This window comes from Mesoplodon bidens (genome assembly GCF_964165515.1).
Source record: "Mesoplodon bidens genome assembly, chromosome: 20".
Classification (NCBI taxonomy): Eukaryota; Metazoa; Chordata; class Mammalia; order Artiodactyla; family Ziphiidae; genus Mesoplodon; species Mesoplodon bidens.
The window spans coordinates 13151988-13176208 of NC_138181.1; the positions used below are offsets into that span (position 1 = coordinate 13151988).

Sequence of the window (24221 nt, forward strand, 5' to 3'; positions counted from 1 at the left end):
AACTGCCTTGATAACACTCAACCCCAATTTTTTCCCCTCCTACCCCCATGAAACTGCTGAAAGCCCTTAGCCTTGAAATGCAACTTGATCTCTTGTTTGGTACCACTTACTGATTGGCAAATGCCTTGAGGGAAAAACAGCACAGAATGGTGAACTCACCTCAGTGGCTTTCTTTTCTCTTGGATCTTAGACTTTCAAGTTCTTGCTGACTGTGTTGCTCTATGGTTACTTCAAACAGGTATTAAAAACATTTTTTTTAACCAGTTTTAAACTTTTTTGTTGGAATGAGGCTTGGTCTGCTACAGCTACTCTCTCATGACCAGAAACATAAATTAAAAAGCATATTTTTATATAAAAATCAGAATTCGCATTTTCTCTTAAAAATAAAAAATTCTAGCAAAACCGGGCCCACGTTCTTGCATAGAAATAATGGCTAGAGGTAAGTAGCCCCTGTCCTTTAATTTCAGGTATATGCTCTCCAGTTTAATTATCTGGATCACTCAGTGACCCTTGAGAGTAAAAAAAGAAGAAAGTCCATAATTGAGCTTTGAGTGATACTAATACCTAATCATGTTGTATAAAAGGAGAGCTGAAGGGGATGTTGAGAATACACAGTCAGGAAAGTAAAAGGTTGATTAAAAGATTGCTGTATCACGCAACTCGAGGGAAGACAATGTTTCAGAACGGAGTTGGGCGGCGGGGATCATCTGCGCTGAATTCTGCCGAGCCTTCAAGTTGGGCTAGTACTAAATATTCTCTAGTGAGTGACTTAAATGGAATTGGTGATCTTAGAAAGTCTTTTTAGCAGAATCATGGGGTTTACAGAGGTTGGGGTGGCTTAAGGAGTGAATCAGAGCTGTGGCAGTAAAGTGGTGAGGTAGACAACTAGTTAAAAAGTCTGATTGTGTCACGAAGGCAAGAGAAAGGATGGTGGTGGGAGGGAGGGGAGCTGAGTAATACATTTCAGAGATGAGTGGTCCTTCTTGGCTGCCTTCTTGGTACATCAGCTGGCCTTTCCCCACTTCCTCACAAGATGAAATGCTGCAAAGATATTTTCTTGAAGATGAGAAAGAGGGAAAGCTGGTCAGCATTCCCCTATCTCAGAAAAGAAAGCAATAAGGCTTGCTGGGCTCTCCAGAGGCTAACTGGGGTTGCTAGAGAAGAGAGAAAACAAAGGTGGAGAAAAGCCCGGCTCTAGCAACTCACCAGACCTGAGCAGCCCTGCCTTGACAGAGGCAACCATCAGAAGACAGCAGCACAGAGGCTGTCTGGGTTTTCCTTTTCAAATACCTTGGGAGGGCTGGGACCTTGTCCCCCTAGCTTCAGGGATCTGTTAATTGGCACCCCAGTAAAATCACAGAAGCAGTCTGCCTGATAATGACTGTAAATGACAGAGACGATCAGGCTTACCTTGTGACGTCCTCAGGGGACTTGCGGTTAGTTTAGTCTGAACTTAGCATCAGCTGCTCTGGTTCCTTTCTTTTCAGCAGGCAGTGGCTGGACTCATCCTGTATTCTTTCAAACTTAATTAGTGTGAGGGCTTTCCCTCCCTCTCTCCTGCCCATCCCCGCAGCCCTCCTTCCTCTCCTGCTTCCTCTCCTGTCTTGCCCATGCTCCCTAAGCATGCCAGTCTAGGAACCCAAGCCGACTGCTTTTGGGGGGGGGGGGTTGTTTCTTTGCCTTGGGAGAAACAACCTATGCCTGTGAGCTGTAGGTTTATTGTTCCTCCAGGAAAATACACACCAACCTGACTGAACTCCAACCTCCCTTAACTCCTTTATGGCTTGAAGGTAGTCAGGTTAAGGGTTTTATAGCTAACTAGAGATGTCTGGAATGTACTGTAGGTCTTAAACAGAAGTGACGATGCCAAATAGCTAAAGGTTGGAGGGCATAAAACCAAACCTCCAGATCTTTTAACTTACCAGAAGCCACCATGTGTGTATTTACGTATGTATGCATATGTATATATGTATGTGTCTATGTGGATGTGTAATGTATATTACAGATACATGTTACATATACCTATATTGCACATATATACAAAAACACATACATACCCCTTGAAAGCCCTGCTTCTCAAACTTGAACGTATGGATCACTTATGCATCTTGCTAAAATGCCGATTCTGATTCAACAGGTCTGGGATGGAGCCCACCTTCAGGTACTGTAGATGTTGCTGGTTTGGGGACCACACTTTGAACAGCAAATCCTAAAGAGAGTTTCACATATTCCCCTCCAGCTTCTTCATGGTAACCTAGCCATCCCACTCCTCAGTTCTGTTAGTTGTTGCTCCAGTGTTTCTCTAGGCTATGTGAAAGATCCAGTGGATAGGGGGCATTTTTGCTCTCTCTCAAAATAGCAAATGCTTAGCTATTAAGTAAAGCAGACTCTGGATTTATGTTCCGGTTTCCTGTTCCAGACAACTATGTTGGGAAATATGAAAGGTGATGTAAAATCTCTTTAGATTTATGTTAATTTACTAATATTTCTTCAATTTGCTACATTGAGCAATTAGCTCATTCATTTTTTTTTTTTTTTTTTTTTTTTTTCTTTTTGCGGTATGCGGGCCTCTCACTGTTGTGGCCTCTCCCGTTGCGGAGCACAGGCTCCGGACGCGCAGGCCCAGCGGCCATGGCTCACGGGCCCAGCCGCTCCGCGGCATATGGGATCCTCCCAGACCGGGGCACGAACCCGTATCCCCTGCATCGGCAGGCGGACTCTCAACCACTGCGCCACCAGGGAGGCCCAGCTCATTCATTTTTAATTAACTAGTTTTCGTCTATTTCCAGGTATGCATATAAGGTTACGAATCCACTTCTTTGTACTGATTTCTATGTATACCACGATTTTTGAAATTGCGGTCAAAAACATAAAATTTACCATCTTAACCGTTTTTCAGTGTACCGTACAGTAGTGTTATACATTTAAAAATTCTTTTGTTATAACTTACCTGCCATTTCTGAGTGTTTGTAGGAGGAAGAAAATCCAGCTGAATTCAGTTAGTCATACTGTTGAAACCGTAAGTGCCAGAGTCATCTTTGAAAATACAAAGGACAACAACACATTACTGCATTCTTTAAAATTATTAAAGAGCTTCACATTGCACTTAGAGTAAAATGTAATCTGTTTCTCCTCATTAAGAGATTACATCCCTCTGGCTTATGTGCCGTGTTCTAAGCACAGTGACTTCCTTTCTTTTCCTGGTCATGCCAAGTTCTCTTTCCTGAGATGGTTTATCCACAGGACGCTGCCACCCTTCAGTGGTCCCTGACCACCACAGTTCTCTGTCACATCAATACGATTACGTTCTTCACAGTATGTGACACGGTCTCTAATTATCTGGTTCATTTATTTATTCGTTTATTCTCTCCTCTTCCATACAGTGCCTATGCTCCATGCGGAAAGCAACCTTGTCTTCCTGATTGCTCTATCCTCAGCATCTAGCACCATGCCTGATACACGGCAAGTCGTGAATACATATAATATAGGTGCACATGAATGAAGATGGATGTAATGTTCAGAATCTTCCAGTTCAACTTTCGGCTTTTAAAAAGAAGTAAGATGAGCTGGGAAAGCAGCTGAGAGAGACTTAAGAACTTGCCCAAGATCACAAATGTTTAAGGAAGTATCCGAAACAAGTACTCCGGTCTCCTGACCCCCCTGCCCTGTGTTCTTTCTGGTGATCACTCCACTGGTTATTGAAGGCCTAGGTCAGGGATCTAGGAAGGTGACGGAGAAACTGTAGAGTGGTCCATGACCTCCTTCTGACCTATATAATGACTTTTGTGTAATACGTGCATATATTCTTCTTCTCTGGCGAGGTAGACTCTAGCTTCCATGCAATTTCAAAAAGGTCAAGGTCTTAGAAAATCTTAAAAAACACTGGGCCAGGGCCTCCCTGGTGGCGCAGTGGTTGAGAGTCCGCCTGCCGATGCAGGGGATGCAGGTTCGTGCCCCGGTCTGGGGGGATCCCATATGCCGCGGAGCGGCTGGGCCCGTGAGCCATGGCCGCTGGGCCTGCGCGTCCGGAGCCTGTGCTCCGCAACGGGAGAGGCCACAACAGTGAGAGGCCCGCATACCGCAAAAAGAAAAAAAAAAAAAAAAACACTGGGCCACATATTCTTAAGTTCCTTGTACATTTTCTCATCTTCCTATCAGTTCTTCTATTGATAAGAATGGAACAATCATTACAAATTAAGTATACGCCATATTACCAAAGGATGTAGTGTTATGACTTGTATTAAAATGTTGCCATCTATATGTAAAGGGTTTGGTTCTGGACTCATGGAATCACCTGGCACACGAGGGGTCCTCCGTCAATTTTATTTTTCAAGACTGGCAACATGAATGCTTACATACTGGCTATAGTTGCATATACCTCAATCTTTCTTTAGCCATATTTTTGGTACCCATTCACCTAATATACTGGCAAATAAAGGAACTTCTCATTCAAATTTCTCTGCTGCATTGGAAATGAGATCATCTGAGGGCTAAGCTTTTACTCTGGAGGTTCACATGCTAAATTTAGATTAAACAATATATGTATAGCAGTGGGTTTGTGGATTTTGAATGTGCGTAGGGCTAATCCATCCCTTCCTAGGAATATTTTGGTTCTACTAAACATGCTTTTGTATAAAATGGCTCGGGGAATGGGCCAGAGGAATGGTACTGTCCTTGCAGTAGATGTTTGGTGGCACGTCCTTCCAGACCATGAACCATCCTCCCTTCCCCGAGGACAAGTCCTCCATTCAGAGGTACCCTGTTCCTCATCCATTGATAGCTGGGATGGAGGAGCCAAAGCTGAGCCCACTACATACTTCCTTATAGAAATCAGGATCTGGGAGGCAGAGATGGATCAGTTAAATCTTTGATGTGCCTATAACTCTACCTATAAATTTAGAATTGCAGGAAAATATATTTTGCCATGTATACGGAAAAACAAAGCACGTCAATCTGTAAAAAAAGGAGGATGAAGATGATCTAGGTAAGCTTAAAAAAATTTAAAAGAGGATTTCCTTGGTCTCTGACAACTTTCCTTACAATTACTCTTTTTTCCACATATATTTAGTTGATTTCATTACAACCAAAGCTTTACTAATACAAAATTTTATTTTCTATGGAACGTTTTTGTTTCATTTCTTCTATTTTGCCTGGAGGCAAATGTCTATAGGTGTTGGAGTCAAATTAACTAGGTTTAAATGTCGATTTGATCACTTACTAGCTAAGTGCGATAATTCGGACACACTCATACTAAAAAAGTTGTTTATCTGAAATTCAAATTTAACTGGGTATCCTTTATGTGGGAACCCTATTTGTGACGTAGTTCCTTCCTTTGTAAAATGGAGGTAGTGATACCAAATCAGCAAGGATGTTGAGGAAAATGTCAAGGATATCATAAACATTATGTAAAACCATTTATGAGAAATATGGCTTATTACTTTCTTTCTTCCCCCCTTCTACCTATGCTGTATCTATAACACAAGAAGACATTGCTTACAAGGCCCACCAACTGGGAGTAAATACTTCCTGGATGTGCTGAACTTTTACTGTGTTAACAGACTAATACCGAGATGAAATGACTTAAAGATGAGGCTTACAGGGAAGTGAACTGGTTCCTTTTGGAACACGGGGAAACGCTTTATTACCTCTCATGAAATGATGGCTTTATTCTTGAATTAGGGAATTTGAAAGGCTGTATATTTCAATCTACCTGACTTTGTCCAGGTACCCCATCTTGAGTATACTCTAAGATTCATTCTTGTGCTAGGGTATGCCTAGGTTTTAATTATACACAAATTCGTTTCCAATTCAAACAAGTATCTCCCCATCTGGTCTTTCTCACCTCCTATAGAAAGAGATGAGGAAAGAAAAAGCATGAGGGAAAAAGAGAAGATGATAATATACTACTTCACTACTTGCCTGTTTGAGGATAAAGAATGTAAGACGCGGGCTTCCCTGGTGGTGCAGTGGTTGAGAGTCCACCTGCCAATGCAGGGAATACGGGTTCGTGCCCCGGTCCGGGAAGATCCCACATGCCGCGGAGCGGCTGGGCCCGTGAGCCATGGCTGCTGAGCCTGCGCGTCCAGAGCCTGTGCTCCGCAACGGGAGAGGCCACAACAGTGAGAGGCCCGCGTACCGAAAAAAAAAAAAAAAAAAAAAAGAACGTAAGACGCTTGATTTGGGGGCAATTTATTTCTTGTCTCTTGTGTCTAAATCCTTCTCATTTTTACCTTGATTACTTCTTATATTCCCTGTGTGGAGGAACCCAGAAAGTACTGAAGAATGTCTTTAACACGGGTCCAACCATCATGTTTTCTGCTCAAGAGACCCAGAGCAATGAACTTCCCTTAGAGAGGCATTTATCATCTATTTCTTTATTTATGACACCAGATCCAGTGAAATTAGATCGGACTTTTGTCTCTTCCCAAACAGCATGGGCTTGCTGATCACCCCTCAGCAATGGGCACAAAAATGGCGGGTGTCCATCTTTTCCTTCCTTGTTCAAAGTCACCATCTCTGGAGATGCCTTGTAAGGAGTGAGCCAGGAGCTCCTGGGAAATATCAGCAGGTCTAGTCTGACTCTGGATAGGCAGAGACATCTTCCACTGTGGTTTCCTCCATGTTTTCCTTTCCATTTTCTTTCATGGTTTCACCTGGATGTGTCTGGGCTGAGAGTTTACCACTTGGAGTCAATACTGCTTGCTTAGGATCACCAACGGGGATTGGTTTTGGCTCCAGCGAACGGACTGATGTACTGGGTGGCTGGGCTGCAGTCTTGCTGACCTGGTCAACTGAAGGAGGACAATTCATGTCTGTAAGCGTCTCTTCTGTCAGTGGCACCATATTTATAATTTCACACGGACTTGGAGGTGAAATATCCTTTTTGTAACAGGAGGGGCTGAAAGGGATGGCGCAAAACACAAGATCCGAGGGCAGCAGCATAAACTGGTTTTCTGGCCGGGTAATCACAAACCTGTACGAAAAGCCAAAGATGAATTCTGAGCCCCTGCAGCTGGGACAGTGTGGCTGCAGGCAGTGGCCAAAATCAGAAAGTCATTTTGCTGGGCCAAAAGAGGAAACGTTTTTGTTTTGCTTTGCCTTATTTGGTTTCTGATTAATAGTAAAAAATAAACAACAACAAAAAAAACAACACTCTGGCACAGCGCAACAAGAGAGGTCCCAGGCTAGGAACTGGGAGACTAGTTCTCATCCCTGCCTCTGAAACCAACCACCTCTGACCTTAGGCATGCCATCTCCCTTCTGGGCCCTGCTTTTCTCATCATTTTAATGGGAGAGGGATGGGACTATGGTTTGGGCTAATTGATTTCTAATGGCTTTTCCAACTATGTTTCTCTGCTTTTAATATCCACGACCCTAATGAATTCGGTTGGCACAATTCTGAGCACTTAGCCAAGCTTTATCAAAACTGGAAGATTACGTGCATGCCAGATATTTCCATCCTGGGTTAGGCCTATTTTCATGTTTATGCCGCCAACTTTCACACAGAATGTAGTTTGCCCAATGGAGAAAAAAGAAAAGTAACCAAAGGTTTATTTGAAACCTTGACCGGTAAGCAAATAGTGAGTCAATGAGTTTCAAAGATCACCCAGAGCCTGGACCTGCGTGGACAGACTCTGCAGAGAAGCAGGATGTCTTAGCAGGCAATCAGGCACACAGCAAATCCTCAGAGAACGAGAGTCAAGATTCATGAAGACGCCCGTGTCGTTGTCAGAACGCTGCGGCAGCAGAACCCTGCGTGACTTTCCGCGCTGCCCCGAATCATCACCTCTTCTTCCCTAAGCACCCACCACAAGTCACCGCTGATCTTTCACTGAACAATCTCCCACTTTCCTCTCGCCCACTGAGTCCCCTGTAACCCCTGTGATATTCTAAACAAGATCTGCTGTAACCACATACTCTCTTTCAAACAGGAATATCATTTCCTTCCCTGAGGTCTGCCCAAGTATGGGTTGCACCTTCTCCCAATGACCACGGTCCACAGGTTTTCCAGAGGTGATGGGGGTCAGTCACAGGCAGACAGACAGACAGAGATAGGGGTGGGGGGTCAGCATCATTCAGGCTTCTGAGTGCTGTTTCCAGAGCAGCCCTGCTCCCCCCATCTTTGTGGTCCACGCTCTATAGCCTTATCACCCTCCTCTTGAGTCACCTCAGTGTGATCCACACACCTCCATGTTTATTTAGGCCTTTGGCACATGGGACACTTTTTCTTTCAAACTCTAGTGCCGCCGTCACCTTTCGTGCCTGCAGTGTCTCCGTGATTTATGACTCCAACACGCAGACCAATTTCTTTGATTTCCACTAGCCAGTGATCTTTATCTCCCAACTACTTTCCTGGCCACATACTGATGTTGTAACTTCCTGACACATCCTGCCTCTAAAATCTTACCCTGCAATAAATCACTCTCTGACCACAACTTCCCCTCGTTCTTTCTCTCTCATTTCCTTACTCTTGGGTACATCCGCTCTTCAGGCTATTTCCATCCCCCGTCCTTTCCCTTTGCACTGTTGCTTCTACAGATCCACGGTAAACTCCTTTTCCATTCCCCTCAGTGACTGATGTAACTTCTACGTCTTTCTCAACTCCCTAGAAACTTTCCCCCTTTTCTCTCAGCCAGGGCTATGCCTGTACGTCACCGAGAAACCCTAGTGTTACGTAAACATTCCCTAAGCACATCCCTCATCCACAGCCAGATTTGCCTTGGCATCCTTCCTTTTCCTCCCTTTCTCCTGCGAGCAGAGAAGCTGTCTTTCTTCGTGTTCATGACGACTCTGCTTTCAGTGATTTGACTTCCCTCCCCTTCCTCCTGAAAGAGGTTCATCAACCCATTTCCACTCTGTTATTGTTCATTTCTCCTTCTCTACTGAGTGCTGCCCATTCCCACCACGAGACTCTTAGTCTGGACCTACATTACTGTGCTGACTGTAGCTGGTCCCCAGGACCCTTTCTTTTCTCCTCTCCCCTCCACACACATTTTCTTTCTCTTCCCCACTACTGTCAGAATGATCTTCTTGAAACTGAAATCGCTACATATCACTCCCATATCTTACATGGACAAAGTACAGTGGCTAGAAAAAAGGCACTCAATAAATATTTACCCAGTGAGTCTGGCAGTGAACAAGTGAATCTTTCCAGTGTGGACAGTGGCTTTTCGGCTTTAAAAAGCCGCACAGGCATCGATGAGGGGTAAGTTACAAAAGAACCCTGACTGAAAGTCTGGGTCTACATTTCAGATTTCACTGGGGACAGAGAAACCCTTCTCCTTACATGGCCAATAGTACCTGGATCCCAATCATCAGGGTTCATTCATAGTATTTATACTGATCCTACACGGTTATCTACTTCCCCAGCACCCTTTGTTGCATCTGGGGGCCCTAAGCTCTGGCCGTCTCTTCCACACAGGATGAAGTCGCTTTGGCCCTTATGCCTGGGCGGTGGCCAGCACTTTCTCCACCAGCGTACTCCCCTTTTGTGCTCCGGGTTGCGCTCTTCTTCATCTATCATGCGGTATAAGCCGAGGCACAGGATTCCAAGACTATCTAACGAGCCGCAGAATATTTGCCCAAAGGTCCTTCTTGGCTGGGGAGAGAAGAGAGAAAGACTTACGTCTGGTGTCACTCGAATCAAGCGGTAACAAGCACTTACTGGAGCGTCATTTGCCTTTTCTCCCAGTGGAAGTGTGGAAGACCCAAGAGCTACCTCCTAATACCTCTCTGGCGGCAGCAGCAGGTGGGCTGGAAATCAGGTTTACCATGAGTTTTGAGCATCTAACACCGGCAGCTGTTTTTATGACTCCGGTCTTTCAGGAGCCGGTTTGGGTGTGGTGTGCCAAGGGGCTACGCTCGTTTTTATTACTACTGCTGGTTTGGTAATGATCAAGAAGTCACAGTGAGCACCAGGTTGGAAAATTCAGTTTTTAAGGCACATAATGAGAGGGTGGCCTTCTCGTCCTCCTCTTGACCTTGCTCTCAAGCTACTGCCAACAAGGCACTACGAGTAGACTGCAGGCTCCAAAGCAGCAGCCAGTGCATTCAGGGAAGTGGAAAGAGAACAGTCTGTTTAGTTCTGTGATTCTTCAGGGTAAAGAACAGAGGACCAGACATAAATGGAGAAGAAAGGGCTGAGCAGTCCGCTGCCACCTCTGGTTCCCACAGGAAGTGGCCAGTGGCAGCTGTACTGGGCCTAGAATCACTCACAAGTCAGCCTGAGATGAGGAACCCAGGACCACAGAAATTCGAAGGACCGGACCATGGAGGGAGCTTTGGAATGTTGTTTGCACCTGGAATTCAGATGCACAGAGCGTGGGTTCGCCCTTATTGGCAGTACCTGCCAAGACACAGCAGACACAGAGGCAGGAAGAGGGCTGTGAAGGGGCTCTGCTCAGGCCCCTCTAAAGGCCTGCCCCTGACGGTGACACCAGGGAATCGAATGCCACGTCACTCAAAACTAAACCAAAAGGCAGGCTGACCGGTAGAGTCCTCACTGCAGCCTGGACTCGACACAGAGCCCCAAATGCCCAGATGCCTCATTGGGATTTGTCAGAATTATTTTCTTCCTTGCTATAATCTACTGTCTGTTAGCTCAGAGGACTAAGAAAACTCAAGCATTTTTCACTGGCTAGCCCAGGGAGATTCTTAGGCCCAAATATGGAATCCTTCTGCCTGATTTCAGGTGACATGACGTATTTCTTTGTTTTTTTTGGCCATGCCCCGCAGCATGCGGGATCTTAGTTTCCCGGCCAGGGATCGAACTTGTGCCCCCTGCCTTGGAAACGTGGAGTCCTATTCACTGGACTGCCAGGGAAGTCCGGATCAGATTTCTTTAGTAGTTCAAGCGTAGGGAGAGTGGGCAGGCCCTGGGTCAGACTGCCTTAGAGGGACCCTGCATGGTCACTGGTAGGCAATACGGTCTCAGGTAAGTATTCGTTTCTCTGCACCTCCGCTTCTTAATATGTTCAGTGGAATTAATAACGAGCCTACCATGTAAACCCTTGGAGAGATTAAGTGAAAAACAAACAAACAAACAAAGCAGACAGGCCCAGGGCAAATGCTCAGTGAATATTAACGTTACACTTATTATTAAAATCCTTGTCAAGGGACAAAGTTATGGGACCTCTCTGATGCTTCCTGTGCACTTTTTTACCCGGAGGATGGGGATACTAACAATGGCTTGATCTCTCAGAATTGTTGCAAAAAACAGTTATCATGTGAAAATGCACTGTAAATTGTAAATACACCATGAATATAAATTACATTAATTTTTGTCATTATTATTGTTATTATTTATATGCTATAGGTGATCTAGGGACCCAAACAGGTTGGATCAATTTCCAAAACTCAGGGAGGTTAGGACACTCTACTACGAGAATAGTTGACTCACTTGAATGTCTGACAAAATGGTTTGGCTTAAGGACAGAAGCCCCAGCTTACACCGCATCCTTCCAGGTGAAACGGTAGAGTAACTGTCATTCAGCCCACAGAACTTTTCTGCATCCAAATGTTGTTCCAGCTGAGAACTTGTCCCTCCTGCCACCAGCATCTGAAGTAGTTCCAGAACATGGTAATTGTAGAACGCCTGGAAAACAAGGACAAGGCATGTGCAAAGTCAGAAGGTGGAGGTGGAGTGAAGTGGCGATTTAGTGGGCATCGTCGTTTGAAATGAATCTGATGGCACAAAGCAGTGTCTCTCATTATCATTAAAATCATCCAAAAGCTGGCAGTTTGGGTAGGGCACTGGGTTAGGCAAAGTGCAGAGAAAACAGCACTGACCCCGTTCCTGCTCTTTTGGGGAGGACTTACACGGTAATAGTAGGAGAAGAGGGGTAATGACACTGACCCCAAGGGTGTCCCCGCTTCCAAAAATGACCAGAGGAGTGTATCAGGCCACAGATACCTTAATAATCATCAACATGTATTTAAAATATGTAATGAGACTTCTAGAGATTTTCCTTAGGGGACTACTGATATTACTATTGGCGTCTACACTTGAATCTTCCGGATGTGAATCTACTTATATTCCTTTTGATTCTGACCTATCTGAGGACAGGTATTACCTTAACCTCCCACAGCTGTTACGGTGTACTTCGAAAACAGTAGGTGTGGAGTATAAAATGAATGGAATTTCAGAATATTTGGCATCAAAATGAAGCCAGAGATTGACGTGTGGGCCAACTTAGTTTGAAAGTAGCTTGAGTCTGAATAAGCCAAGCCATTTTCTTAAACTCTTTTCCCAAAGGATTCCTACACACTCAGTGTTGACTAGGCAGCGACCTACATGGAAATATCATTGTAATAATTGCCCATGAGGTTTTCTTAAATCCATTGTTATCTATATAATGTTTTACATTTCCTACCCTTCGTCTTATCTAAATCGAACTTTCATTCCAGTAGAAAGGAGAATTTACATGGTTATATAGCACCTACATAACAATCAGTCATTTTGTTTTCATGATAAATAATAGGAATGACTTCCATCGTTATTGAGACGTTTTACCATTCACTTTCTCCATGCCCCAATTCAGGGACTTGTCTTCTGAAGTCTGGGTTATGAGACACACCTCTTTACTAGTCTTTTTCTCACATACAATCCATTGCTCAAAATGCTTCCAGAGAGATCGTCTAGAAACACAGATCAGATCCGGCCACACGTCCCTTGAACCTGCAGTAACACCAAGCTCAGACTCGTTTGCACGGTCTTCAAAGCCCTCAAGATGTGACACCAGCCCCCTCCCTGAGCTCGTCTCCATGGGCCCTCCTTCTCTCCGGTGCACACTAGTCAGTCCGCAGTTGCTCAAGTGACACTTTTCCTCCTCCATGCCTTTGCTTTAGAACACCCGGTTCATCTTTCCTCCTGGCAGACTCTATCGTGGCCTCCTCATCAGAATGAACTTTTCCTTTCTTTGTGGTCCCGCGGCCACTGGCTTTTACTCTCTTTCGTCCTTCTGCATTTTAGAGCTACTTGTCTGCACGGAACACAGCTGAGCTTGAATCTTGGACTGGCACAGCCTAGCGGGCCAAAACACCTCTGGACACTTCGTGTATTCTTTCTCAGTCACACTGTTATGATGGTAAGGATGACACGATAATATCCACCTTGGAGCACTGTTGGCAGGATTAAATGAGATATACAGCACACACCGCTGAATTGTGCTGTCTTTGACACTGGTGTTCATGTACCTGGATCACCTGGAGTGATATTCATGAGACCAGATGACTGGGATCCCACATCTACTGGATCGGAATTTATGTACACGAGTGGGAATCAGAATTTAAAGGGCATCTCTGGTAGCTTTGACAGTGGTGGTCCTCAAATTACACTCTGAGCAACATGCCTTAAATGATGTGTTCTTTCAGATAGACTTTGTCTACTTAACATTCGCGTCTTCAAGAGCACATTGGACCAGGCAGGTGTAAGAATATTCAGTGCAAAGATTACTGCAAACAATTAATTATTACAAATAATTTTCACAAATTGAGTGCAAAAACAGCTGTCAGAATACTGAGTGCAATTGGAGTTGATTTTTAACAAATAAACAAATACTGTTAGCAAAATGTAGAGCCCACTGGAGAAGGCGACCTAGGAAATAATAGAATCCATGTAAATTAAGAGAAAATAAAAAGAACTTTTACAATATTTTTCAGATTAAAGATGACTTCAAACATCTTCTCCATCCTAGTGTCCAGACTGAAAGAACAAACCTCCTGAGTGACAGTCACCTCCTTATATTCCCTCCCTGTTTCATCCTGCTACCCAGAAGGGTGCTTTTAGATCTGGCCCCCTGAAATCCAGGAGGGAGTGGAGGATGGAAATCCAGATTGGACCACAATCCATTGAAGAACAAGTGGCCGTAATGTAGAATGATCAGACATAATGCTGTTAGAATACTTCTCCACTGATTAAAAAAAAAGGTGTAATTTCTAGGGTTATCCTGGCGTCGATGCCTCTAGGGAAACATGTACTTTACCTATTTAACAGAGAGAGGCTTAGCTTTTGACTATATCATTTCTTCAGTTTTGACATCAAAAGGCTTGCCATTCTATATTGGGGAAAATAATGGGATTTACATGTCACCCTTATTCTGAGCTCATCGTATATTCTTATTATTCGGGGCTCCATGGCACTGCCACCATGGGTCTCTTTTCTTTCCTCCCTCTCTCCCTTCTTTCCTTTTTCATTCTTTTTTTCTTTCTCAAGAAAATATGAAAGTTGAAATGTGCATGAAACATTTTAGGACTTCTAAATTTGAAGTGTTACTAATATACTCAGATTTATATTATCTAATATCTAATATATCTAACATCTAATGTAATGAGTTCAATCAGAATTTGAACTTCTGATGCTTGAAAATGTTGCAGCCCAAAGTGTTTTAACTTCTAGCTACAGTGAGGTTTGAGGTTTCTCTCATATAGATACTAACATCCTAGCCACTCACTACTTTTAATTCTGAGAATCTCAAAAGGTCTTAAGGCCCACATTTTCTGAGAAACACTTCTAAGTTGAGAATGAGGCTATATGGTAGGAAAACTGCCACTAACCAGCTGAGCGAACTTGAGAAAGCCAGGTAACTTTTGTTATTTTCCTTACCTCCCTTATAAGTAAAGGAAAATGCTCCCTACTTCATGTCTGGTTTTGAAATTCTATTGTTATAAAGCCATAGGGGAGTCCTGCTCCCATATGGAGGGGCTGAGTGCGCCTCCATATTCTTATATAGCATTGAGCTGAGGGTTAAAAGTGAATCCGAATTACACCTTAGGGGCATGTTTCTCCACCTGGGCCAGGAGTTTACAGAAGTATTCCAGGGGATACTTGAAGCCATAGTGTTGGCTGACTCAGAAGAATTGGAGGGAAAATCCATTATTTTTATCTTGGGAAAAAAAATCACAGGGATATCAGGGGATAGAAGGGGAAAACTACATGACAATCTAAAACAGAACTTCAGTACTTTCAGGCGGTGACAAGTGCACGCCACATTTTTCAGGCTTTGGTCTCTCCTCGGGACCTGTGGGTTCATCCTCCTTGTGTTTCTTACGGGCCACCTGGAAGCACAGTGCAGTTTTCCAGGGACAGGTGAGAAGGAAGAGAGGGCCCCGCAATATCAGGTCGAAACAGAGTTCACTGAGACGCGAGTCAAGGAGGTGACCTCATCCTGTTCCAGAAGCTGCTGAGGTGTCAGCCCCCTTTATCCTGAGGGAGCCTGTTCGGAACGCACCAGTCCGCAGCCTTTCCCTTCTGCAGAGGATGGCCACCAGGGAAACACACATTTTGATTCTAGGTATAACCTCTGACTGTGCAGCCAGGCGAAACAGACCTCTTGGAGCATCAAGCTGGATGGCAGGTGGGAACAGCCGAATCTGGAGGATGTTCCTTGGGGAGGGAGATTATGGGACAAAATGGATGTGCAAAATGGGGTGGAATGGCTGACTCCTGTCTCCCGGACAAGACTCCCAACTGGGAGCTGGAGACTTGACTCGGAAGACAGAGAACAGGAAGCTGGCTCTCTTATTTTATGCCTCTCTGTTGGTCAGATTCTCTAACTTCTAGGCAGTGGTTTTTAAAGTCTTCTCAACAACAGAAGTCCTTCTTTGAATCAAATCTTATGCAGGAGCCTCGTATGAGACCCAGATGAGAGTAGAGTAGTTCTGACTGGGGCGAAGGGCTGGGTGGGCACTGGGGAGGGTGGGTGCACCCTGGTCTTCTCCTCCGTGCTCATCCCTCAGGGACTCCGGAGCACCCCGGGAGGCGGATTCCTCCAAGTAGAACTTCAACCTCAGTGTATTGAAAGGACACTCGTAATCACAGAAAGAGCCTTCTGGAGCGGCAGTGGATTTGGTCATAATGGATTTGGTCTGACTCTGGAACCTTAGGAATTTGGGTCTGAAAACCAACTTGTCATCTGTAAGTGATGTGACCTTTGGCACATCGGTCACCCCTGTAGGCTTCAGGGTCTTGATCTGTAAAACAAGACTAGCAACGGTATCCTCTTGGTTGGGTTGACGGGAGAATTAAACAGATAATGCAGGTGACGCATTCAGCCAAGACCTTAGGTAAGTGCCTGAGAGATGATGTCACCATTGTTCTTACCCCAGATATTGCTCTAACGATTATCTCAACAATGAAACCGTTGGAAGATGCCGCCTCAAGGTCTGTGCTGGTAAAGACTCGCAGGTGTGATGCAGAGGAAGAGACCCATGAGTGTCAGTGGTGTCTGCCGTGGGCATGTGATGCAGGGAGTGATGACCCAGGGCCCGTGACTGCCACCCTAACTTTATGGGGAGATCGGGACCCTGGCCCTCCCCCCGCATGCCTGCACAAGGACACGCTCCAATACGTATGGAGAATAAAGTGACGTGCTGGGCACATATTGTGGAGCCACCACAGTGGCCCCAGATGGTTTCAGTGCAAGAGGATACAAATGTTCTCTTCTTCTCAGAGGCTGCTGCTCCCACTGCCAGTGAGCAGGTGGAAGGTCAGGAGGCCAGCCAAGACCAAACTGTCCTCGGATGAGCAGAGACAGTGAAACTGGAGGCTCAGCCCTGACCCTTGGGCTCTTTCTTTCTGTGTGGCTGATATGATAGAAAGTCACCCCCATCCTCAGAAGCCAAGTGGAGCCAGTAGTACCAGGTCCAGGGGGAGGGAAACAAGTGGGCAGCATCCCCTGAGCATTTTCAAGGGTCTAATTCAGCTCATGAGGGCCAGAGATTTGGAGTTGGAGCTCCAAACAGTGTTAAGGTGTGGTCATTATGCTGAGCCATTCGTCATCGAGGATTTGACAGCTGGGGCAGGAGGCCACTAGGTAGAGATTAAGAAGTTCAAGATCCAAGCCAGCCCCCTTGACATACAGGATGCCTTCTACCCTGAAGCTCCACTGCCGTCCTCACGGCCTCGTCAGACAACCAAGTGCCAGTCCCAAATCAGGCACTTACCAGGAGTCCCCAAGGGCAGGCTGAGGGTCCAATGTGGCTTGTGACCTCATGTGACTGTCCCCCATCCCAGGCCACCATATGTGGCTTTCTCTCTCTCCCACAGACTTCACCATGGGGCCTCAGAATAGACTCCTGAATTTTTACACAGCGTATTTCATTTTCCAGCAGAATGAGATACAACGGCTGAAGGCAGCCTGCGAGGAAGGGGCGCTCCTCAAAGAGGTCGCGGGGTCACTCTCATAAGCTGAGTGTTGAGAAGCCTCACCACCAGGTTCGTGCTCCCCGTGCTGGCTCATGGGATGTGCATAGTGCTGGACACTCTCTCGGTCCTCACTGTCCAGCCTGCTCCGCCCACTAAGTCGAAACAGAGTCTGTGACTTTGCTCCTACCCGTGTGGGCCAGTGGAGTTTAACCGAGGCTGGAGTTTAAGTCACAAAGCTGCCTGCTGTCTAGGGATCTCTGAAGAGAACGGGGACCTTAAACCCTTCTAAAATGTGTCCTGCGGACAGATCCAGTTCATCACGTCACCTCCTGCCTGATACTCCGGTCCCTAATTATGGGCAGGGTAACTGAAGTATCCGTGACAGGCAGGGTTTTAAAATCCTTTCCCTGACGGAGCTACCTTCCCAGGAGAGTGACCTGACCTGACTTGACTTCCCTCACTGACTCTCTCTCTGGCTCAGTCAAGGCTGAATCCTGCTTAATTTAGGAAATTCATAGTCCATCAGCCTGTTTACTGTTAAACGATCACTGACATGGTACTGCCTTTCTGAGAGCTCACTGGGGTTTATGAGGACCCTCCCCTGAAAGGCGTAGGGAGACAGAGTTGAGCCGGGCAACGTAATCCACTGATGCCACAAGGGCGACGCACGTGCCCTGACCACGCCCCCTAAAATGCAAACTGCACTTCGGAGGCACTTATACGATTCAGGAATGATGCCTCTTCTACGCAGAATTCCAGAAGGCAGCCAGTCTAGCAGACTGTGCTCAGAGCCTTGTGCTCTGTCGGCATCTGTGCATAGATGTTCAGCCTTTCTGCAGCCCTTCTCTTGGAACATCCGGGTAGGAGGCATCTGTGAGGGAGGGGGTTACAAGCATTTCCCCTGCGGGAGTTCTGGCAGCCATTCACAAATGGCTACACACAGATTTCCTAAGGTTTAGTCCGATTCCTTGAACACCCTGGGAATGCTCCCCCCGACCTTCCCTCTGCCTGGGATGTTTCTCCCCCAAAGATCAGAAAGGCACGGGCTCTCCTGTTCCCAGGACTTGACTCTCATACCACCTCCTCAGGGCTGCCTTCCTAGGCCACCTTATTGAACTTTCAACGCCTTCCGCAAACCCTACATGTCCTAGCTCCCGTCACCGTGGCCCTTCTGTCTATCTGACATAATACTTACCATGTGTGTATCAACCTCCTCCATGGGCATGAGCTCCACATGGGCAGAGATTGGTCAGTTTCATCACTGCTGTGTCCTCAGCACCTAGGACAGCACCCTACAAGGTGTTCAATAGGCGTTCACGCAATGAATAGATTCTACTCATGGAAATCCTGCAATCCATGCAAGGGAGCTGCTCAGGGAAAGAATGACCGTGCAGTCAAAAATGCATCCCAGGGGCTTCCCTGGTGGCACAGTGGTTGAGAGTCCGCCTGCCGATGCAGGGGACGCGGGTTCGTGCCCCGGTCCGGGAAGATCCCACATGCCACGGAGCGGCTGGGCCCGTGAGCCATGGCCGCTGAGCCTGCGCGTCTGGAGCCTGTGCTCCGCAACGGGACAGGCCACAGCAGTGAGAGGCCTGCGTACCGCAAAAAAAAAAAAAAAAAAAAGCATCTCACAAGAGGGGCAACGTGGAGGGAGACTGCACTCAGCTCTGAATAAAACTCACACCACCAAAGGCCAAACAAAGCCCTTTCCTTGAACCCCACGTCCTTTCATGGACGATTTCTGTATAGCTTGGGGATATTTTAGAGAGAAGAGAAAGCAGGATCACTGCCCAAGCTCTGACGCCAAAGTGCCTGGTCAGCCAAGATGCACTTGAAGCTGAAAGGAGGGTTCTGTGGATGTGCTCATTCCTCCCGGTATTGAGTGTTCTGGCTCTAAGGGCTTCACGTTTTTAATTTTAAAAATGTAAGCATTTGGCTTCCCTTGCCAGGTAGTCATGAGCAAAGGTGAAATTATGTGCGTGGACAAGCTTTTCTGGAAAATCAACAAGCACGCAGAATTGCGAGGTGTTAGTCCGCATCATCCACCCGAGTCCTGAGCCACGCACTCTCCCCGCGGCAGGGGCTTGGTCGTGGGGCTCCTCGGCTTCAGCGCACCTACCGTGGCCAGGAGGGAATCCAAGAAGCTGCCAGAAAAGACAGTGCCGGTGGCAAAGGACGTGCTGAGGTGCAGGCTCATTCCCGAGAGGTCTCCTTCCATCCCACCGAGCTGTTCAATAAAGTGTATGTTGGAAGGATTTTCTGAAAGTGAAAGAGGCAGAAAGGAAAGGCAGGCAGATAAGATGAAGAATACAGGACTTCCGGACCGGGCAGGCCAAGGAGGGACAATGCTCAAAGGATTTGATGCCTACTTTAGGGTCAAAGTGGGACCTGCCTCAACTTCAGTATATAGTTTTTTCTTTCCAAGTATTAATATCTTCATCCCCTGAAGATGGGAAGCCCGCTTGGGGACCTTCATCATCAAGGAGATATCCTTGTACCTCAGGCTCAGTTTCTCCAAGCAAGTGTCCTGAATGTCACCCTTTATAATTTAACTTTCAAGACAGGACACTTCTGGAAGAAAAAGGGGACACTTTACATAATCACACAGGGACAAGAGACATAAATAGGAACATCTGTTCACCCCCGTTATTGTCTTTTTCTCCGTACACTATGTCACAGCTGGCGTGGTATTTACTTGGGTCCTTAGAGTTATTTGGGCCCAGAATGGGTTAATCAGTGCCTCTCAAAATTTAATGTGCCTATGAATCAACTGGGGATCTTGTTATAATCTAGATTCTGATCCACTGGGTCTAAGGTGGGGCCTGAGAGTCTGCATGTCCAACAAGCTTGCCGATGCTGCTGCTGCTGATGATGCATGGACTACACTTTAAGCAGCAAGGGCTTCAAGAATCATCCTAATCAGACCTGTGCAGCAGTGGCCAAATGATCCATTAGCAAACCTATGCTGGCTCCAGGCTGCAACTCAGACCCCCTGTAGGCAGCCTCTGTAGTCAGTGAAATCGGTCATTTCTCTGAGGACAGCAGAGGCGCTGATTGCCTTTGTTCCAAGATTACTGCTTCAAAACTGTTTGTGTAGAGAATAGCATTGGAAGATAGTGATATCTCCTACCAGAGCAAAGGGAAGGCATGCTTACTGCCCATTATAAAAGATGCTGGTTCCCGAAGCTCAGGGTTCCTCTCTTACAAAGCAATTCATGGTGGGTCCAGGTATCACTTGGACCTTTTCATGTCCTCCTGTGGGATCTAGGGCTTGGGAAGCCAGCACAAAAATGATGATACTCTGGCTACTGCTATTGATGTGAGTAATAAACTGTTCATTGTCTCTGACCCAGTGGTCTCTCATCTTCTGTCCACATCCGTGAAACTGGGCAGATTAACCTGTTAGTTTGCAAGCAGCATTAAGTCTTAGACCCTTCAGACTTCTTGACCGTCATATTACAGATCCAAACAAATCTACTGGACATAAAACTCAGAGTACGTTCCTAACTAAGACCGCATTAGTCTCTAATTCTTAAAATTATTCCTTAGTACATTTGGGGGAAGGGATAGACTGCTGGTATTAAGGAATCATTTTCTTCCAAGAACTACGCATCTTTATAAAAGATGAAGGAGGTATGACTAGTATCAACCCACATTTCCTATGTGCACATACATTCCTCTTCTTGCACTGCCAACCCTCAACACACACACACACACACACACACACACACACACACACACACACACACACACACACACACACACACACACACACACACACACACACACACACACACACACACACACACACACACACACACACACACACACACACACACACACACACACCCCCAGGAGCCTTTGTCCAGATCTTGCTGTGTCATCCTAAACCAGTGGCCTCAGCATTCCCAGACATTTCCCTGCAGGCCACTGTACACTCTGTACCAAAGTGCTGGCCATCAGACCTGCAGCTCTCATGTCACTGTGACCCTTTCTTGCTGGCCAAAGAAGGAAAACTGAGTGAGCTGGCAGGTGATTTGTTAGGCTAATTTGACAGGCGCTGCCTGGTGCCAGAAAGTCTTTCCTTGAACAAAGCTGTAAGTCCCTGGAGAGTGACCAGATGCATTTCTGAGGCTGGTGAGAAGCTGGCTGGTCCCTCCTGACCACTCTAACTTACATGACAGTCTTCTGATCAATGTCCTCAGTGTATATACACCTCAGAGTCAGAGATGGCTCAGAAGCGTAGCAAAATAAAAATGAAATATAAATAAGAACTGCAGCCAACAGCTTTAGGGTGGTTACAGATAGGCTGGCAGGTACAAGTCAGGCTCAAGGGATCTGAGATCTTCAAAGGTGGATTTGGAGAGCTGCAGTTCTGGGATCCAGGGTGGCTAGACTGTTGCCCACCTGCTGCACTGCCACTCCCAAATCATGTGGCGGTGTCACCTACTGGCTCCTCTCTATGTCTGCCTGCTTTATTTCTGGGACTATGAGGTCTGCTCATCTAGTTTGGTATAAATCTCCCTCAGCTTACACATGCTGAATCATAAAAATCCCACTAAAACGTTTGCTACGCTACGGAATCGAGTCAAATCTCACGCCCAGGAGCAGCTTTAGAGATCATTTTTGAGTTGGTCCAAACTGTGTTAAAGGTATCACCCCCTCTTTGGTAACTTCCATTTTGGTCACCAACTATTATCAGTATTAAATCCCAGTGTCTACCCTGCTGACTCACAAACAATGCACACAGGCACCTGCCTTCCCAGCCCTTCTTGCTGCTCCCAGGGCGCCTCACGTCTAGGCAAGTTTCATATACATGCGTTTTCCATAAGGTGTTGATGAGAGATAACAGCTCATCCTGTTATTTCTGCATGGAGTATTTCCATTTTAGAAGAGCACCGCTCAGGGCTGGGATTAAGAAGACACAAGGGACACAAAATGTAAAGTCCCCAAGAGTGAGCCTTTCCTTAAAGTCTACACCCTGGGGGCCTCACTTGCCTCACTGTAGTGCCTGCCCTGGTAGCACCGCAGGAGAGGAAGATGTCTGATGGGTAGAGAAGTTGGTTTAGGGAGAGCCTTTCTTGCAGTTTTCAAATCCACGTCCCCTCCCCTGGAAGAACGGAGAAGGCAGGAGCTACTCCTGCACCCTGACACCCAGATATGACAGGCTCTGCTGGAGGATGTCAATGTCACCAAACAGGTAAAAGCCCAATACAACATCCAGTCAAACACATAATGGTCTCTGGGCCCCATTCTGGTCCTCAGTCCTTTGACTGTGGATCCTAAAGGCACCCTTGGGACATCAAATACAGATACAAAGACTTCTCCCTTGAATTCTGTCCTTGAAACACAACTTACTCAGTTCGGTGAGGATGGGGATCCTTCGGTACTTTGATTTCCCGGGCTTGTCACTGAAGCACCAAGTACACTCTGTAGACACAGACAGCAACAAGGGAGGAATGAGATGGATAGATGCAAACGAAGTGGCTTGCGACACAGACAAGGATGTAGAAGCACACCGTGGCGCTTGGTGCTTTATCTTAGCAAAGTGACTCTCATGCCCAAATCCCAAATCTTTCTCTGTATTTAGAAAAAAAATGGCCTCAGCCTCTCCTTTCCAGAAGTTTGGGGTGTGTGTGTGTGTGTGTGTGTAGGATGTTTCCTAAATGGCACTTCAAGTGAATTACAAAAAGGGTAACGTTCTCCCTGTAGTTGCTTATCGGCAGCCTAAGTTACATCCAATTATTCTCTATCGACTGGGAGTGCCGGGTGACGGCTCAGGCAGGCAGTGCCTCAAACCACATCCACTTGCTTGTAGAACTTTCAGGAAACTGAATAAATAGGAGGTGCTGCCCCAGGAGAGCTTGTGGAGGCACAGCGACTGGCTCACTGGCTCCTGGTGCTTCTGCCTCTTGGAGATCCTCTCTGGGCTGAGGGTCTCTTTCTTCTTCAGCAAGACTGTCTCTGCCTCCCAACTCTGGCTGGCCTCCCCAACCCCTAATGTCTTGGGAGTTTCTTAAAGACTGGGGTGGGAGGTCACGGGGCCTCTGTCTTCGCATTCAGTTCCTGCCTTAGGAGGCGAGGCCCCTCATCTCCCTCTGCGAGCCTCGAATCCCAAAGAGATTCCATGCCCAGCTCTGGTCTGGAACACAGCCCTAGCACGCGCGGACAGGTGAGAAGAACCTGTCCAAAACCTGTTTTGAACCTGTTCAAAAACAAGGATGACCCCAGAGTTTTGGTCTCCAAGTTAAACCCTCACAGAAAAGGTAAAGAAAGAAAAGGGAAAAGAGAAAGAGGAAACTAGGATCCTGATTTAAAAAAACAACAACAACCAAACCAAACCAAACACATGATGATCTCATCAAAAGTTATGCTTTAAAACTACTGGTTACCTTTCTTGAACTTTTCTGAGAATGCTATGTATGTAACAGGGAAATAACATTCTGCTTGTCATTCAGATTCTCTGCTGCCTTGAACAAGGTGAAATATGTGGAGGGTCTTTTGTTTCCCAAGCTAGGTAAGTGGTAGGGGAGGGTGGGTGAGATGAGCGAGTGGGTCAGACAGACAGCCTGAGAGACAGACAAAGGGACGGGGGTGAGGAAACTGGCCACTGAGATGGGGACGGGGGAAAGAGGAGATCCAAAGGGAGGTTTTGTTCCCAGAGAGAATGCTATGCTCTACAATGCAGGAAGTTCCCTACATACAGGCAAGTTTCATTCTTAGAGCACGTTCATAAGTCCAATTTGTTCGCTAAGTCCAACGAAGTTAGCCTAGGTACCCAGCTAACGCAATCAGCTATATAGTGCTGTACTGTAGTAGGTTTATAATACTTTTCACACAGATAATACATTAAAAAAACACAGAAAATAAAGAAATCCTTTTTTATCTTCCAGTACAGTACCTTGAAAAGTACAGTAGTCCAGTACAACAGCTGGCACACAGGGGCTGGCATCGAGTGAACAGGCAGGAAGAGTGGAAGAGGGAGAGCAGGTGGGAGATGGTAGAGCTGAAGGGTCGTCAGCAATAGGAGACGGAGGGCAAGCTGCCATTTCCCTCACGCCTGACGCGGATGGCATAG

The 24221-nt window shown here is 46.3% G+C and overlaps 1 protein-coding gene across 1 annotated transcript in view; it reads right to left on the reverse strand.

Annotated features, from left to right (window-relative positions):
* Positions 1–6570: 6570 nt before the first annotated feature.
* Positions 6571–24221, reverse strand: part of KCNU1 (potassium calcium-activated channel subfamily U member 1) — a gene marked incomplete at both ends in the record, with an annotated part of 137292 nt that continues 119641 nt past the window's right edge. Inside the window, 5 exons of the mRNA XM_081220789.1 lie at positions 6571–6973; positions 9474–9598; positions 11399–11593; positions 19263–19402; positions 22502–22573. Of these exons, the coding sequence (XP_081076915.1) occupies positions 6571–6973; positions 9474–9598; positions 11399–11593; positions 19263–19402; positions 22502–22573 (935 nt within the window). The remainder of the gene's footprint in view (positions 6974–9473; positions 9599–11398; positions 11594–19262; positions 19403–22501; positions 22574–24221) is intronic.